Raw genomic sequence first — 15,262 nt, forward strand, 5'->3', positions numbered from 1 at the left:
GAACTAGTACCCATATGGGATGTTGGCAGGCACTGGAGGTGGCTGCTTTACCTGCTTTGCCACAGCACAGGCCCCAACTGTATGGTCTTTATTTATTTATTTTTTTTAATATTTATTTATTTTACTTGAAAGTCAGAGTTACACAGAGAGAGGAGAAGCAGAGAGAGAGAGAGAGAGAAAGAGGTCTTCTATCTGCTGGTTCACTCCCCAATTGGCCGCATGGCTGGAGTTGTGCTGATCCAAAAGCCAGGAGCCAGGAGCTTCTTCCGGGTCTCCCACACGGGTGCAGGGACCCAAGGACTTGGGCCATCTTCCACTGCTTTCCCAGGCCATAGCAGAGAGCTGGATTGGAAGTGGAGCAGCTGGGTCTTGAACCGGCGCCCACATGGGATGCTAGCGCTTCAAGCCAGGGTGTTAACCCGCTGCGCCACAGCGCTGGCCCTGACTGTATGGTCTTTAATTAGAGATGCACATCAGAAACCTCCTGGGAAGATTTTTTCCAAAATACATATATTTGACCTTCTTCACAGATTGAGAACCACTAAGAATCTCTGAGGCAACAAGTCTAACATGCCAAGGTTCATTTATCCTAAAAGTAGACTAAATGTATAGCTAATGGGATAGCCAGAGAACCCATGAGCCAGTGCAGTGAGAAAGAAAGGAACCTTTTTTGGTGGCCATGGTAATCGTAGTGGTGTAGGGGGAATGTCAGAGAAATTGAACCCAGGAGGCCAGTGCTGTGGCACAGTGGGTAAAGCCGCTGCCTTCAAGTGCCAGCATCCCATGTGGGCGCCAGTTCAAGTTCCGGCTGCTCCACTTCCCATCCAGCTCTCTGCTATGGCCTGGGAAAGCAGTGGAAGACGGCCCAAGTCTTTGGGCCCCTGCACCTGCATGGGAAACCCAGAAGAAGCTCCTGGCTCCTGGCTCCGTATTGGCGCAGCTCCAGCCATTGTGGCCATCTGGGGCATGAACAGCGGATGGTTAGAAGACCTCTCTCTCTCTCTGCCTCTGCCTCTCTGTAACTCTACCTTTCAAATAAAATAAATAAATGAACTTTAAAAACAAACAACAACAATAACAAAAACACTATTCTGGAAAAGCATTTTTTTAAAAAAGAAACTGAAGCCAAGTGTGATTGAGATCACTGAGTTAAGTCCATATCTGAGAGAAAGACTAGCCAGATGCTGACAAAAGCAAGAAGCTATGTTCATCCAAGAAGCATGTGAGAAGTGACTGTGTTAGACACTCATCACAGAGACCTGTCATTATAGCACACCATGCTAAGCTCTACCCCAGAAGTCTGTGCAAATGATGCAACCATACAGAGGGTGGAGCTGAGAAGAGCTTGTAGGAGGAAGCCGGGCCATGAGGAAAGGAGACAGGGCATTAAGACCAATTCATAAATGGCATAAACTAAGCTTAGAGGCACAGAAGAACAAGGTACAGTATGGTACCAGTGAAAGTCTGGCACAAGAGGAAGACGAGTCTGTGTGACAGGAATATTTGTTTTGCAGGGGCATGGGTGCCATGTGTGGGAGAACAGACAAAAGTGGGCTGGAGCCAAAACATGACTATTCATTTTCTCTCCATTTTTTTTTTTACCTTGAAGAATTTTAAACCTTTTTTATAAAAGATGCTAGAATATGGGGCTGGCACTGTGGCTGTTCCAATTCTGATCCAGCTCCCTGCTAATGTGCCTGGGAAAGCAGCAGATGATGGCCCAAGTGTTTAGGCTCCTGCCACTCACGGAGGAGACCTGGATAAAGATCCTGGCTCCTGGTCATTGCAGCCATTTGGAGAGTGAATCTGCAGATGGAAGATTTCTCTCTCTGTCTCTCCTTCTCTCTCTGTAATGCTGTCTTTCAAATAAATCTTTAAAAAAAAAAAAAAAAAAAAAGACACTAGAGGGGTCGGCGCTGTGGCACAGTGGGTTAACACCCTGGCCTGAAGCGCCGGCATCCCCTATGGGTGCCGGTTGGAGACCCAGCTGCTCTACTTCCGATTCAGGTCTCTGCTATGGCCTCGGAAAGCAGTAGAAGATGGCCCAAGTCCTTGGGCCCCTGCACCCGTGTGGGAGACCCGGAAGAAGCTCCTGGCTGCTAATCTGCGCAGCTCCGGCCGTTGCGGCCTACTGGAAAGTGAACCAGCGAAGGAAGACCTCTGCTTCTCCTCTCTCTGTGTAACTCTGACTTTCAAATAAATAAATAAATCTTTTTAAAAAAAAGATGCTAGAATAATACAATAAAACTACTATAGTCTTCACAGTTACAATTGTTAATATTTTGCCTTATTTGGTCTATCTCTAGATCTCTTTTTTCTTTGGCTAAACCATTTGAAGAGGTTACAGATTTAAAATATTTTATCCCTAAATACTTCAGTGTTTTTTCTTCAAAGAAAAAGCACATTCTGCTATACATCTACAAAGTCTTATATATGCATTAAGAAGTTTAAATTTTGTCCTACATGTAATGACAGCCCTCAGAGGTCTCTAATATAACAGGGACAAGATCAGACGTGGGATTTAGGAAAAAAATCTCCAGCAACTATACGGTAAGAGGACTCCTTAGAATGTCAAGGAATTAATTCAGAAGCCATTTACAAAAAAGAGAGAGATGACAATCAACATGTAACAACAGAAAAGGGAGAGGAGGGGCTGAAGCTGTGGCATAGTAGGTTGAGCCTCTGCCTGAGGCGTCGATATCCTATGTGGGTTCTCCTCTTCTAATCCAGTTCTCACCACTATTACTATTTAGGGAGTCAACCAGTGGATGGAAGATGTCTCTCTGTGTCTTGCTCCCTCTTTTTGTAACTCTGCCTCTCAAATAAATAAATAAATAAATAAAACCAGGATGGATAGGAAAAATCTGTAACAATTCCAGAGAGAGGCCGGCACCGCGGCTCACTAGGCTAATCCTCCGCCTTGTGGCGCTGGCACACCGGGTTCTAGTCCTGGTCGGGGCACAGATCCTGTCCTGGTTGCCCCTCTTCCAGGCCAGCTCTCTGCTGTGGAGGATGGCCCAAAGTCCTTGGGCCCTGTACCCCATGGGAGACCAGGAGAAGTACCTGGCTCCTGCCATCGGATCAGCGCGGTGCGCCGGCCGCAGCGCGCCTACCGCGGCGGCCATTGGAGGGTGAACCAACAGCAAAACGGAAGACCTTTCTCTCTGTCTCTCTCTCACTGTATACTCTGCCTGTCAAAAAAAAAAAAAAAAAAAAGAATTCCAGAGAGAGATGGCCCTTCTCTCTCTAACTCTGACTTTCAAATATATAAACAAATCTTGAAAAGAAATTAGAAAGAAAAGAATATCAAAGTTACTCATTCATTTATTCATTGAGTCAAGAAACATTTAATACATGCCTATTGTACATTTTAGGTACCCTAGGAACACAAAAACCAATCAGAGCTTAGGAAATGCACAATCTATAAAATCTGGAAGTATTCACAGAAAACTGACTGGCCAACCAGATGCAGAGGATGAGGTAGAACTTGAGGATGACTCCAAGAATTTTAGCTTAACAGACAAGACTGATGGTGAGGAAGACAGAAGTGAGACAGGAAGGGCAGGTTTATGGAGCTATTTATCCCCTGCCTCCTGAGTGGGTGAGCTCTATTTGAGGGAAGCACTAGCTACCTCTGAAAGGGAAGTTTGGAAAATACTGTTAGTTGTACCGATGCATACAGCTCTAAGCTGTGTTATAACTAGTGGGGGAAAGGTATCAAATGGAAGAAGACACTCAAAGAGACTGCATACAAAAGAAATCTAAGAGACTGCAGAGCTAAACTGTTCTCATGCATGAGTTGAACAGTCCTTAAGGAGGGGTATTCTACAAGGCACTGTGAGTGCCCTGAGGAGCCAGAGCTTAAGAATTCCCCACAGAAACTCCATGAAGTAAACTGAAGATTAAAACATGGGATGGCTGGGTGGGAATGAGGGGTAGACATTTGACTTAGCTGTTAAAATACCTCTTGGGACACCTGTACCTCTTTTTGTTCCTGGATTCAGGTCCCATCTCTGCTTCCTACTGATGCGCACTCTTAGCGGTAGCAAGTGATGGCCCAAGTACTTGGGTCTCAGATTGAGTTCATGGTTCTTGACCTCAGGCTGACCCAGTCCCAGCTGCGGCAGGGCATGAAGCAGCAGATGAAAGGGCTTGCGAGCAAGTGGGCTCAAGGGCTCTCTTCTCTCTCACTCTTCACTGTCCCTCTGCCTCTCTTTGCCTTACATACAAATAAATACACACACACATACATATACACATACATAAATAACATTTTCCTTAAAAATTAGAAACAGAGGCCAGTGGGTTAAGCTGCTGCCTGAGACGCTGACATATGGGTGCTGGTTTGTCCAGGCAGCTCCACTTCCAATCCAGATCCCTGCTAATGGCCTGGGGAAAGCAGACGGTCCAAGTGTTTAAGCTCCTGGCTCCTGCTTTGGCCTGGACCAGCCCTGGTCCTTGTGGCCATCTGAGGGAGTAAATCAGTGGATAACAGATTTCTCCCTATATAACTCTGACTTTCAAATAAATAAATAAATCTTTTGAAAAAAAATTAGAAACAAAGGGATATAAAATTTACTTATTCATTTACTCATTGAGTCAAGAAGCATTTACTATATGCCTACTATATATGAAGCTCCATTTTAGGTACCCTAGGAACACAAAAACCAATCAGAGCTCAGGAAATGCACAATCTATAAATTAAGGTAAAAATGGCCATGAAAAATAAATGATCAGACACATAGTTGGGCGTTTCATGTTTCATTCACTTTTAAACAGAAAGGTTTATAACTTCTCTTTCTGGGACACCCTCGAAATGGAGTAAGTACAGCGTGCCACTCAGGACAGGTAACCGCAGCCATCAGACCGGCACCCTGACTGCACACATACAGGCATGTGTGTACCTACCCTGTGTACTTTTGCTACTTCTTAAGGCCTGGGGGTAGGAAAGTTGTGTAAAGAAAAGAATCCATCTAGCAGAGGTACATCTTAGTTGGACCCTGCTTAACTTCATAAACCAATCCCAAAATGGAATTACTCTGCTTTCTGAGAATTTAGCCTTCCCTCCCCAAATAACTGAGTATTCACTCCAATAGCCAAAGCCATTTAAAAAACTTTTAAAAGAACAATTGATGAGAACAAAAAACTATTCTTATTTTCATGGCCTGGAGCCCAAGAGATTGTTCTTTATTTAAACTCACACCATTCATATCTAATGCCACAAAAACTGTACCTTTAGAGTGGTCCTTGTCTTTAAAAACAATACCTCTGGCAGTGAGCTTAAATTTTGACCTAGAGATGCAAAGTACAGCAAAATTTTTACCTCATAGTAAAACAGAAGTTTGTTTGAAGAATTCTGTCAAGGAGGAGGGAGGAGATGGAAGGGAGTTTCAGAGGCCTGGAAGGAAATTTTCAGAAAAACTAAAGCCTTTGTTAAAATTTAAAGCCTCTGTTAGTTTAGAAACATAAAATACCTTCTGTATAAATTGAGTTTTTTTTGTATGTTTGTTTGGACAGGCAGAGTGGACAATGAGAGAGAGAGAGACAGACAGAGAGAAAGGTCTTCCTTTGCCGTTGGTTCACCCTCCAATGACCACTGTTGCCAGCGCGCTGCGGCCGGTGCACCGCGCTGATCTGCAGCCAGGAGCCAGGTGCTTTTCCTGGTCTCCCATGCGGGTGCAGGGCCCAAGCACTTGGGCCATCCTCCACTGCACTCCCGGGCCACAGCAGAGAGCTAGACTGGAAGAGGGGCAACCGGGACAGAATCCAGCGCCCCGACCAGGACTAGAACCCGGTGTGCCAGCGCCGCAGGTGGAGGATTAGCCTATTGAGCCACGGCACTGGCCAATTGAGGTTTTTAAAATTAAATAATTTAGGGAAAAATGATATAAAGAAACAAAAATAAACAGTCGATGAAATGATTTCTCAATTCTTTTACTTCCAATATTTAAGACTAACATAGCAAATAAACTCAGAATTAAAAAGGATGTTTCCAGGCCCCTCTTTTCTCAGTACTTATTATGGACCTCCAGAACTCTCTTCTTAGGCACCTACTCAGACAAGAGACAAGAACAGGCACTTTGCATGGGCTCCTGCCCCCCAAGGAATTCACCTGGAAGATGGTCAACACAGGTGAACAACGAAAATACAAAATAGCAACAGTAAGAATCCAAAGGAGGATACATATAAATTATTATGGGGGGCCAGTGCTGTGGCTTAGTAGGTAAAGCCACTGCCTCCAATGCCAGTATCCCATATGGGCAACAGTTCAAGTCCCAGCTGCTCTTCTTCCGATCCAGCTTTCTGCTACGGCCTGGGAAAGCAGTAGAAGATGACCCAAGTCCTTGGGCCCCTGCACCCACATGGGAGACCTGGAAGAAGCTCCTGGCTCCTGGCTTCGGGTCTGCACAGCTCCAGCCGTTGGGACCATCTAGGGAGTGAACCAGCGGATGGAAGACCCTTTCTCTCTCTCTGCCTCTCCTTCTCTCTCTGTGCAACTCTTTCAAATAAATAAATAAATCTTAAAAGAAAAAAAAAAAAAAAAAACAAAAACCAGAGAGGGAAGGCTCTGTTTATACCACACTATCATAAAAAAAATTTATTATGGTACTTCTTGCTAGAGGAAACTGGGATTGGCTTCCAGTCTGGAGTGAAAGAATGTCAAGGAATTGGGGCTGGGGTGTTAGGGCAATCTAAATATATGCACCACATCAGAAGACACGCGAGAGGAATAGCAAGGCATTCAGCCAGGCTGGAAAGAAAGGTATGTGAAGCAAGGATGGAATGTTATGTTCACTGAATGCTTACTAAGTGCCAGGCACATGTGTTAGAAGGCTTCCGAAGAACTAGGGAGAGGCACTGGTGCTGTGGCATAGCAGGCTAAACCTTCTTCACCTGCAGAGCCAGCATCCCATATGGATGGTGGTTCAGGTCCTCGCTGCTCCTCTTCAGATCCAGGTCCCCTGCTTATGGCCTGAGAAAGCAGTGGAAGATGGCCCAAGTGCTTAGGCCCTGCACCCGCGTGGGAGACCTGGAAGAAGCTCCTGGCTCCTGGCTTTGGATTGGCCAAGCTCCAGCCATTTGGGGAGTGAACCAGCAAATGGAAGACCCTTTTCTCTGTTTCTCCCTCTCTCTATCTGTAACTCTACTTCTCAAATAAATAAATAAATCTTTAAAAACAGAAGAAGAAGAACCAGGGGAATGAGTCTGGAGAGGTAGTCGGAGTGTGATCACAAAGGGCCTTGCAAAGCAAAATGTGGACTCAGAAAGGCAAAGCAGAATTTCACAAAAGAATCCAGTTGGAGCCAGCGCTGTGGCTCAACAGGCTAATCCTCCGCCTTGTGGTGCAGGCACACCGGGTTCTAGTCCCGGTTGGAGCACCGGATTCTGTCCCGGTTGCTCCTCTTCCAGGCCAGCTCTCTGCTATGGCCCGGGAGTGCAGTGGAGGATGGCCCAAGTGCTTGGGCCCTGCACCCGCATGGGAGACCAGGAGAAGCACCTGGCTCCTGGCTTCGGAACAGCGCAGCGCGCCGGCCGGGGCGCGCTGGCCGCGGCGGCCATTGGAGGATGAACCAATGGCAAAAGGAAGACCTTTCTCTCTGTCTCTCTCTCTTACTGTCCATTCTGCCTGTCAAAAATTAAAAAAAAAAAAAAAGAATCCAGTTGGGCCCACAGTTCCTCCTCCTCCTAGGTCTTCCGCACCATCCCATCATGCAGCTCAGCTTCGAAGCAAGCAGGAGACAAAGAGTGGCAGAAGGTTCACTCTTATTCTGGAATGCTGATAACAAGAAGTCTTTGGAGGTCTTTCACAGCAACTGGCATACTGGGACCATTGATAAGTATAATATAACTCTACTTTCTGAACTATAGCCCATCCCCACCCTCCCCACCTCTGCCTCCATGGCTGGAAAGCTTAAACCTGCTCATTTCAAGCCACAAGGTGGGGATGTCTGGCAGGGTAGAACTGAAAGGAAGTTGTTTAGCCAGCCTAAGGTTACCATTAACACTTTGAGCCACTGCCTTGAGCTAATTTTTATGTTTGTTTTTTAAGTTTGGTTGAAATGTCACAAATGGAAAAATTAAGTAAAGTGCGCCGGTTAGCCACAAGACTGGACACACCTGGCTGCAAACGCGGCAAAAGAACTTACTTCATTAGTAGGAGAGGCAGCAAGTGAAATTTACATCTGAAATCTGCCTGCACAGGAGAAAGTGCTGAGGCCAAAGGCGCTGTCTGTTTTTACAGCTGTGTCAAGTCTTAGTTCTTTACTCTTACCAACACTCAGGAGTGCGGCAAAGGCCCAAGGAAAAATGGTCTCCAATCTCTTCAGCTGCAACTCTGTTCACAAAGGTTTTTAAGAACCAGTTAATGAAATAAAACAAGACCAGATGAGGTGATATAATGAACTTTATTTCCACAGCTAATTTATATGTTTAAATCCCAAATAAATGTTTTTTTAAGTCAGAACACTCTAAATTATTGATGTGATTTCTGTAACCTCAAATTTAATAATTGTTTTTTGTACCAGCCTCACAATGATATATGAGTCTGCTCCATTTTTCACAATAGTTGGGCTCCTAAAAAGCTGGTATGAAACAAATTTTTGTAAAATGAAAATTTTTACAGCAAAGAAGACTGGAATTCTAATCTCAAAGGCGTTCTTGATTCAAATTTCTAGTTCATCATTAATAGCAAGTGGCTTTCTTGGTTCTTGATCTTCCCCATACCAATCCACTCAGATAATGACCTCTAGGAATTCTTTAGCCTGAGAAAAATCACCACTACATGGATTGGTTTTATAAATTCTATTTTTTATATGCGTTTTCTTACAGAGGTTCACTTGGGTTGCCAAATACCACAGAGATAGATTTGCAAATTACCACCTTTAAATCAAAGGTTTTCAAAGCTGAAAAAAACTTGGAAACCATGTAGTTAGTTCCCTTCAATGCCACCACCTTTTCTTAAATGAAGAAACTGAAGCTCAGAAGAGGAAGCACTTGCCAGCCGGGGTGAGGACCTGGCCAGACGGGCTTCCACACTGCTTATACTTCCCCCAGCCACATGTTCCATTTCTTCAAGTGGGACACACAAGGACTGAGCGTCCCTCTACACATACACATATTCTCTTCCATACACATTCATTCACAACTTAGAAGTGCTTTACATATAATTTTTAAACTTATTTTCATCTTATTTGAAAGACAGTGAGATAGAGAGACAAGGTGATCTTCTACTAGCTGGTTCACTCCACAGATGCCTACAACTGCCCAGACTGGGCCAGTCTGAAACCAGGAGCTCAAACTCAATCTGGATCTCTGTCATAAGGGTGGCAGGGACCCAAGTACTTAGGCATCATCTGCTGCTTTGCAGGGTACACATTTAGCAAGAAGCTGGATTGGAAGTGGAATAGGCTGGGCCCACACCAGGTTCTCTGATATGGAGTGTCTTAACCACTGTACCAAATACAGTGCAGTTTTTTTTCCTTATTTATTTATTTATTTATTTATTTATTTATCTGAAAGGCAGAGTCACATAGAGACAAGGAGAGACATGGAAAGAGATCTTCCAACTCCCGGTTTACTCTCCAAATGGCCACAATGGCCTGGGCTGGGTCAGACCAAAGCCAGGAGCCTAGAACTGTATCCAGGTTTCCCTCATGGGTGGTAGGGACCCAAGTACTTGGTCCATCTTCTGTTGCTTTCCCAGGCGTATTAGCAGAGAGCAGGATCAGCTAAGCACATGCGACTTGAGTTAGCACTCCAATATAGGATGCTAGCGGTGCAGGTGGCGGCTTAACCCACTGTGCCACAATGCATTTTTTTTTTGGCCAACATATGTTTATATAGGCAATTGCCTATATATGTTTACATATATATATTTAAGCCATGAGAGTGGAAAAAGGAGATTAAGGAAATTGTAACAGAAAAGGAATAATAATCCCCCAATTCTTCCAGATCTCTATTATTTTCTAATCATCTTTTATTTATAGACTTTGAAATGAAAACAGAGCTTGAGTATTCCTCCTTATGAAGGCAAGTAAGAGCCTGTACCATGGCATCACCTGTAACTTGGTATTCAAACGTGGCTGCCTGTTCCCCATCCTGTACCACTAGCAATACTGGCAGTTCCCAGAAACCGTTTGAAAATGTAGATGCCCTGGCCCCAGCCCTACTCAATCAGAATCCATATTTTAACAAGATAGTCACAAAAACATTCAAGAAATACTAAGTTAAAAGACTTCTGAAAAAGCAGCACCATATCTTGAACAATCCAGATCTTAAAAAAGCAAAAACAAAAAAACATGAGATAACAGACTAGCTCATACAGGACTGTACTGATAGATATATGGACCAACACTAATAAGTCAGTTATGATTTGTCTGGTGAATAAACTGGATTTAAAACAGAATTCCAGAGGCTGAAGTTCAATCTGTTCATCCATTCAACAAGTATTTACTTGCTCAATATTTACTACATAAGGAAAAAATAAGCAAAACTGCTTCCTGCCTTTATAAAGCTTACAGTTAAGTAGCAGGGACATTACAAAGTAACAGTAGAAGGCTCAAAGCATTGACGATTGTGACAGGGACACAGATGGAGGTCCAGAAGGAAATTCACTGGAAAGGAGGAGAATGTGAATTAAAAGATTCCTGTGGTCCAGAAGTCAGCAAGTTATGACTTATTAAGCCATTAGGTATGGGACAGCTGTGGCCCACGTGGCTCTAGTGGCTGAGCTTCCAGTAGAGTTTAGTCAACAGTGATAAGAAAAACAAGTTCACTAACAGAAGAGCTACTGCATCACTGCCTGGCAGTCAGCCAAGGCTTTGGCTGCCCAGGGATATTATTGGTCACCATTCAATGGGACACTTTGAGAATACTAACACCACACTGTGTCTACTATGTGCTGACACACGGTTGGGTAGTAAGTACTTGAGGGCACATGGGATGCTCAGCTGGCTTAAAGGCCACCAATCTCACTCTGGGCAGCTAAGATATCAGGAAGGCATGATATTGAGAAAAACAAAAAAGGAAATAAAGGACAATTACAAAGAGAGTTAAATATTGACTTTAAAATAGATGATGATGGGGCCGGCGCTGTGGCACAGTGGGTTAACGCCCTGGCCTGAAGCGCTGGCATCCCATATGGGCGCCAGTTCAAGACCCAGCTGCTCCACTTCCTGTCCAGCTCTCTGCTATGGCCCAGGAAAGCAGCAGAAGATGGCCCAAGTCCTTGGGCCCCTGCTCCCATGTGGGAGACTGCGAAGAAGCTCCTGGCTCCTGGCTTCGGATCGGCACAGCTCCGGCCGTTGTGGCCATGGGGGGAGTGAACCATCGGATGGAAGACTTCTCTCTCTCTCTCTGCCTCTCCTCTCTCTGTGTAACTCTTTCAAATAAATAAATAAATCTTTAAAAAAAAAAATGGATGATGATGGGGCTGGCATTGTGGCACAGCAGGTTAAGCTGCTGCCTCCTGTGACACCAGCATTCCATACGGGTGCCAGTTCATGTCTCAGCTGCTCCACTTTCAATTCAGCTCCTTGCTAATATACCTGAAAAAGCAGCAGAAGATGGCCCAAGCGCTTGGGTCCCTGCGCCCACATGGGAGACCCAGACGAAACTCCTGATTCCTAGCTTCGGCCTGGTCCTGCTCTAGCCATTGAGGCCAGCTGGGGAGTTACCAGCAAATAGAAGATCTATCTCTCTCTCCAGTTCTCCCTCTGTCTCTGTAACTCTGCATTTCAAATAAATGAATCTTTAAAAAAAAAAAAAAAAGATGATGATGCTAGCAGCTAAAATTAGTACATGTAATCATCTTCTTAGAAGGACTGGAAATACCAATGGCCTGCTGTCTCAGACAAAGAAATGAAAATACTAAGAAGCAAACCCATGTCCGCTGTGCATCCTCCGCATGCATATCCTTCCAGGACAGGAAAATGTGAAAAATTCTCACTGCAGATTCTGAGCAGACAACTATCAACTTCAGGATAAAGTCTCAAAGACTTCGATGTTATACAGAGCAAGCAAGCAAGCAAGCACGCAATATCACCAGACAACAATATGGAAGTATGTGAAAATAACTATAGTAAAGTAAAACATGATTGGGCATGTCCCATCTAATTCTCATGCAGTGTGAAAAGATCTCTAAGACATTGTTGAAGAAAAAAAGAAAGCTGTACATGAGTTCATAACAAATGATATCACAGATAATAAAATACACATATACACAGACACGCACACAAAACCAGTACTACGTATTTTCTTTTTATTTATTTATTTATTTATTTTTTTCTTTTTGATAGGCAGAGTGGACAGTGAGAGAGAGACAGAGAGAAAGGTCTTCCTTTTGCCGTTGGTTCACCCTCCAATGGCCGCCGCGGTAGGCGCGCTGCGGCCGGCGCACCGCGCTGTTCCGATGGCAGGAGCCAGGGGCTTATCCTGGTCTCCCATGGGGTGCAGGGCCCAAGGACTTGGGCCATCCTCCACTGCACTCCCTGGCCACAGCAGAGAGCTGGCCTGGAAGAGGGGCAACCAGGACAGGGTTGGTGCCCCGACCGGGACTAGAACCCGGTGTGCCGGCGCCGCAAGGCGGAGGATTAGCCTAGTGAGCCGCGGCGCCGGCCTAGTACTACGTATTTTCTAAAGATAACATAGGAAAAAGTCATAAAAGATGCACACCAAACAGTGCTTACTTATTAAGGAATGAGGTAAATAGCCAGAATTCAGCCTCAGAACATTTTGAATGTAAAAAAGAAATGTTTTAAATAAAAACACATCTAAAATATATGAGAGTATTTAAAAAGGCTCAAGAAAAATGGACTTTTGTTTTTTAAAGATTTATTTATTTATCTGAAAGGCAGAGTTACAGAGAGAGAGAGAGAGAGAGAGAGAAAGAGAGAGAGAGAGAGGTCTTCCATCCGCTGGTTAACTCCCTAGATGGCTGCAACGGCCAGAGCTGCACAGATCCAAAGCTAAGAGCCAGGAGCTTTCTCCAGGTCTCCCAAGCAGGTGCAGGGGCCCAAGGACTTGGGACATCTTCCACTGCTTTTCTAGGACATAACAGAAAGCTGGATAGGAAGAGGAGCAGCCGGGACTTGAACTGGCATTCATATGGGATGCCAGCACTGCAAGCAGTGGTTTTACTCGCTATGCCACAGCGCCGACCCTGGAAAATGGACTTTCAAAATAATGTGCGTCGGCACCAGTCCAAGTCCCAGCTGCTCCACTTCCATTCCAGCTCTCTGCTATGGCCTGAGAAGCAGTAGAAGATGGCCCAAGTACTTGGGCCCCAGCACCATCGTGGGAAACCCGGCAGAAGCTCCTGGCTCCTGGCTTCGGATCAGCACAGCTCCAACCGTTGCAGCCATCTGGGGAGTGAACCATTGGATGGAAGACCTCTCTCTCTCTTTCTCTCTCTCTCTCTGTAACTCTGACTTTCAAATAAATCTTAAAAAAAAAAAAAAGAAAAAGAAAAAAGAAAAAAGTGACTTAAGCTGAACCAACACTTGGCATAGGCAACATTTCACAGAAATCTAAAAGCAAAGCATTCTGGAACATCATAAATCGCAAATTTAGTCAGGCGATTAATCTTTCATTAGAGTTGTCTAGAACCAGAATCTGGTAGCTCTCACTTACCCCCATGACTCTGCCACGCTGCTCAACATCCTCCCACATAAAATGAACTATGATACGACACATGTATTTCCCACTCCGGCCTTCCTGCTTCATTCGGACTAGACACATCCTGGCATGGGGAAGAAGACATATAAATAAACAGTCACTGGCTGTTTGCATTTTTCACATGACACATTTCCAATGAAGGCCTGCTTATCTAAGAGTGATTCTGGCAATAGGCATTCAATCAAAAAACTGGAAGTGACCTTATTTCTTTAAAAAAAATTATTAAGGTACAAACCCAACACTATAAAATACATAAACTTTAAGTTTATAGTTGGTGAATTTTTACCTACTATATGTGTGTGTGTGTGTATACACCCCTAAACCCCCACATAAAGCACCACCCAAATCAAGAAATAGCCTATCTAGAGTACCTTAGAAGGCTCTGTCATACATAAAAGGGACATTTGTTTATTAGAAGATAAGCAAGTCTGAGTCCTTCATTTTACAGATGAAAATAGGGGCCCTACAAGAAGAAAATGATTTGTCCAACACCACAAACTGTAAAGCTAGATATAGAACTATACTGTCCTCTGTGGTAGCCACTAGCTACCATAGTAGCTCTCAAGTTTAAATATGGCTAGTTCAAACTAAGATACAATACAAACTTGAGATTTCAAAGGTTTAGTTACAGAAAAAGAATCTCATTCATTTTTATATTGCCTTCATGTTGAAATAATGTTTCAGATATAATAGGTTACATTTATTATTAAAATTAACTCATTGGTTCCTTTTTACTTTTTAAGATGTGGCTAGTAGAAAAAAAATTTTAATTAGAAGACTCTTTTATTTGTTTGTTTTTTAAGATTTATTCATTTATTTGAGAGGCAGAGTTATAGAAAGAGGGAGAAACACAGAGAGAGAGGTCTTTCATGCACTTGTTCATTCCCCAAATGGCTGCAACAGCCCAGCTGATCCAAAGCCAGGAGCCAGGAGCGTCTTCTGGGCGTTTCACATGAGTGTAGAGGCCCAAGCACTTGGGCCATCCTCTACTGCCTTCCCAGGCCATCAGCAGGGAGGTAGATCGGAAGTGGAGCAGCCAGGACTCAAACCAGCACCCACAGGGGATACTAGAACTACAGGCAGAGGCATAACCCACTACACCACAGTGTCAGCCCCACTACTAGAAAATTTTAAGTTATATATTTAGTTTGCATTACATTTTGTTGGACAACACAGATCACAGAAAGTATTAGTTATATATGTGTAATTATCAAATTGTTTTCCCCACTAGAACATAAACTCTACTGAAAGATCAAGTCTGTTTATTTTTCTATTTTTTACATATATATATGTACTAAAGATTTATTTATTTACTTGAAAGTCAGAGTTACACAGAGAGAGAAGGAGAGGCAGAGAGAGAGAAAGAAAGAGAAGTCTTTCATCCACTGGTTCACTCCCCAAGTGGCCACAACAGTTGGAGCTGTGCTGATCCGAAGCCAGGAGCCAGGAGCCTCTTCTGGGTTTCCCATGCGGGTGCAGGAGCCCAAGTACTTGGGCCATCTTCCATTGCTTTCCCAGGCCATAGCAGAGAGCCAGATTGGAAGTGGAGCAGTTAGGACTTGAACTGGTGCCCATATGGGATTGCCAG

The 15,262-nt window shown here is 44.2% G+C and overlaps 1 protein-coding gene across 2 annotated transcripts in view; it reads right to left on the bottom strand.

Moving 5' to 3' along the window:
- Positions 1-15,262, bottom strand: part of LOC133769018 (ubiquinol-cytochrome c reductase complex assembly factor 1) — a 133,835-nt gene that overhangs the window by 43,690 nt on the left and 74,883 nt on the right. For both annotated transcript variants that reach the window (XM_062204098.1, XM_062204097.1), the window contains exon 7: positions 13,630-13,738. In XM_062204098.1, the coding sequence (XP_062060082.1) occupies positions 13,630-13,738 (109 nt within the window). The remainder of the gene's footprint in view (positions 1-13,629; positions 13,739-15,262) is intronic.

The sequence above is a fragment of the Lepus europaeus genome, chromosome 10 (genome assembly GCF_033115175.1).
Source record: "Lepus europaeus isolate LE1 chromosome 10, mLepTim1.pri, whole genome shotgun sequence".
Taxonomy (NCBI): domain Eukaryota; kingdom Metazoa; phylum Chordata; class Mammalia; order Lagomorpha; family Leporidae; genus Lepus; species Lepus europaeus.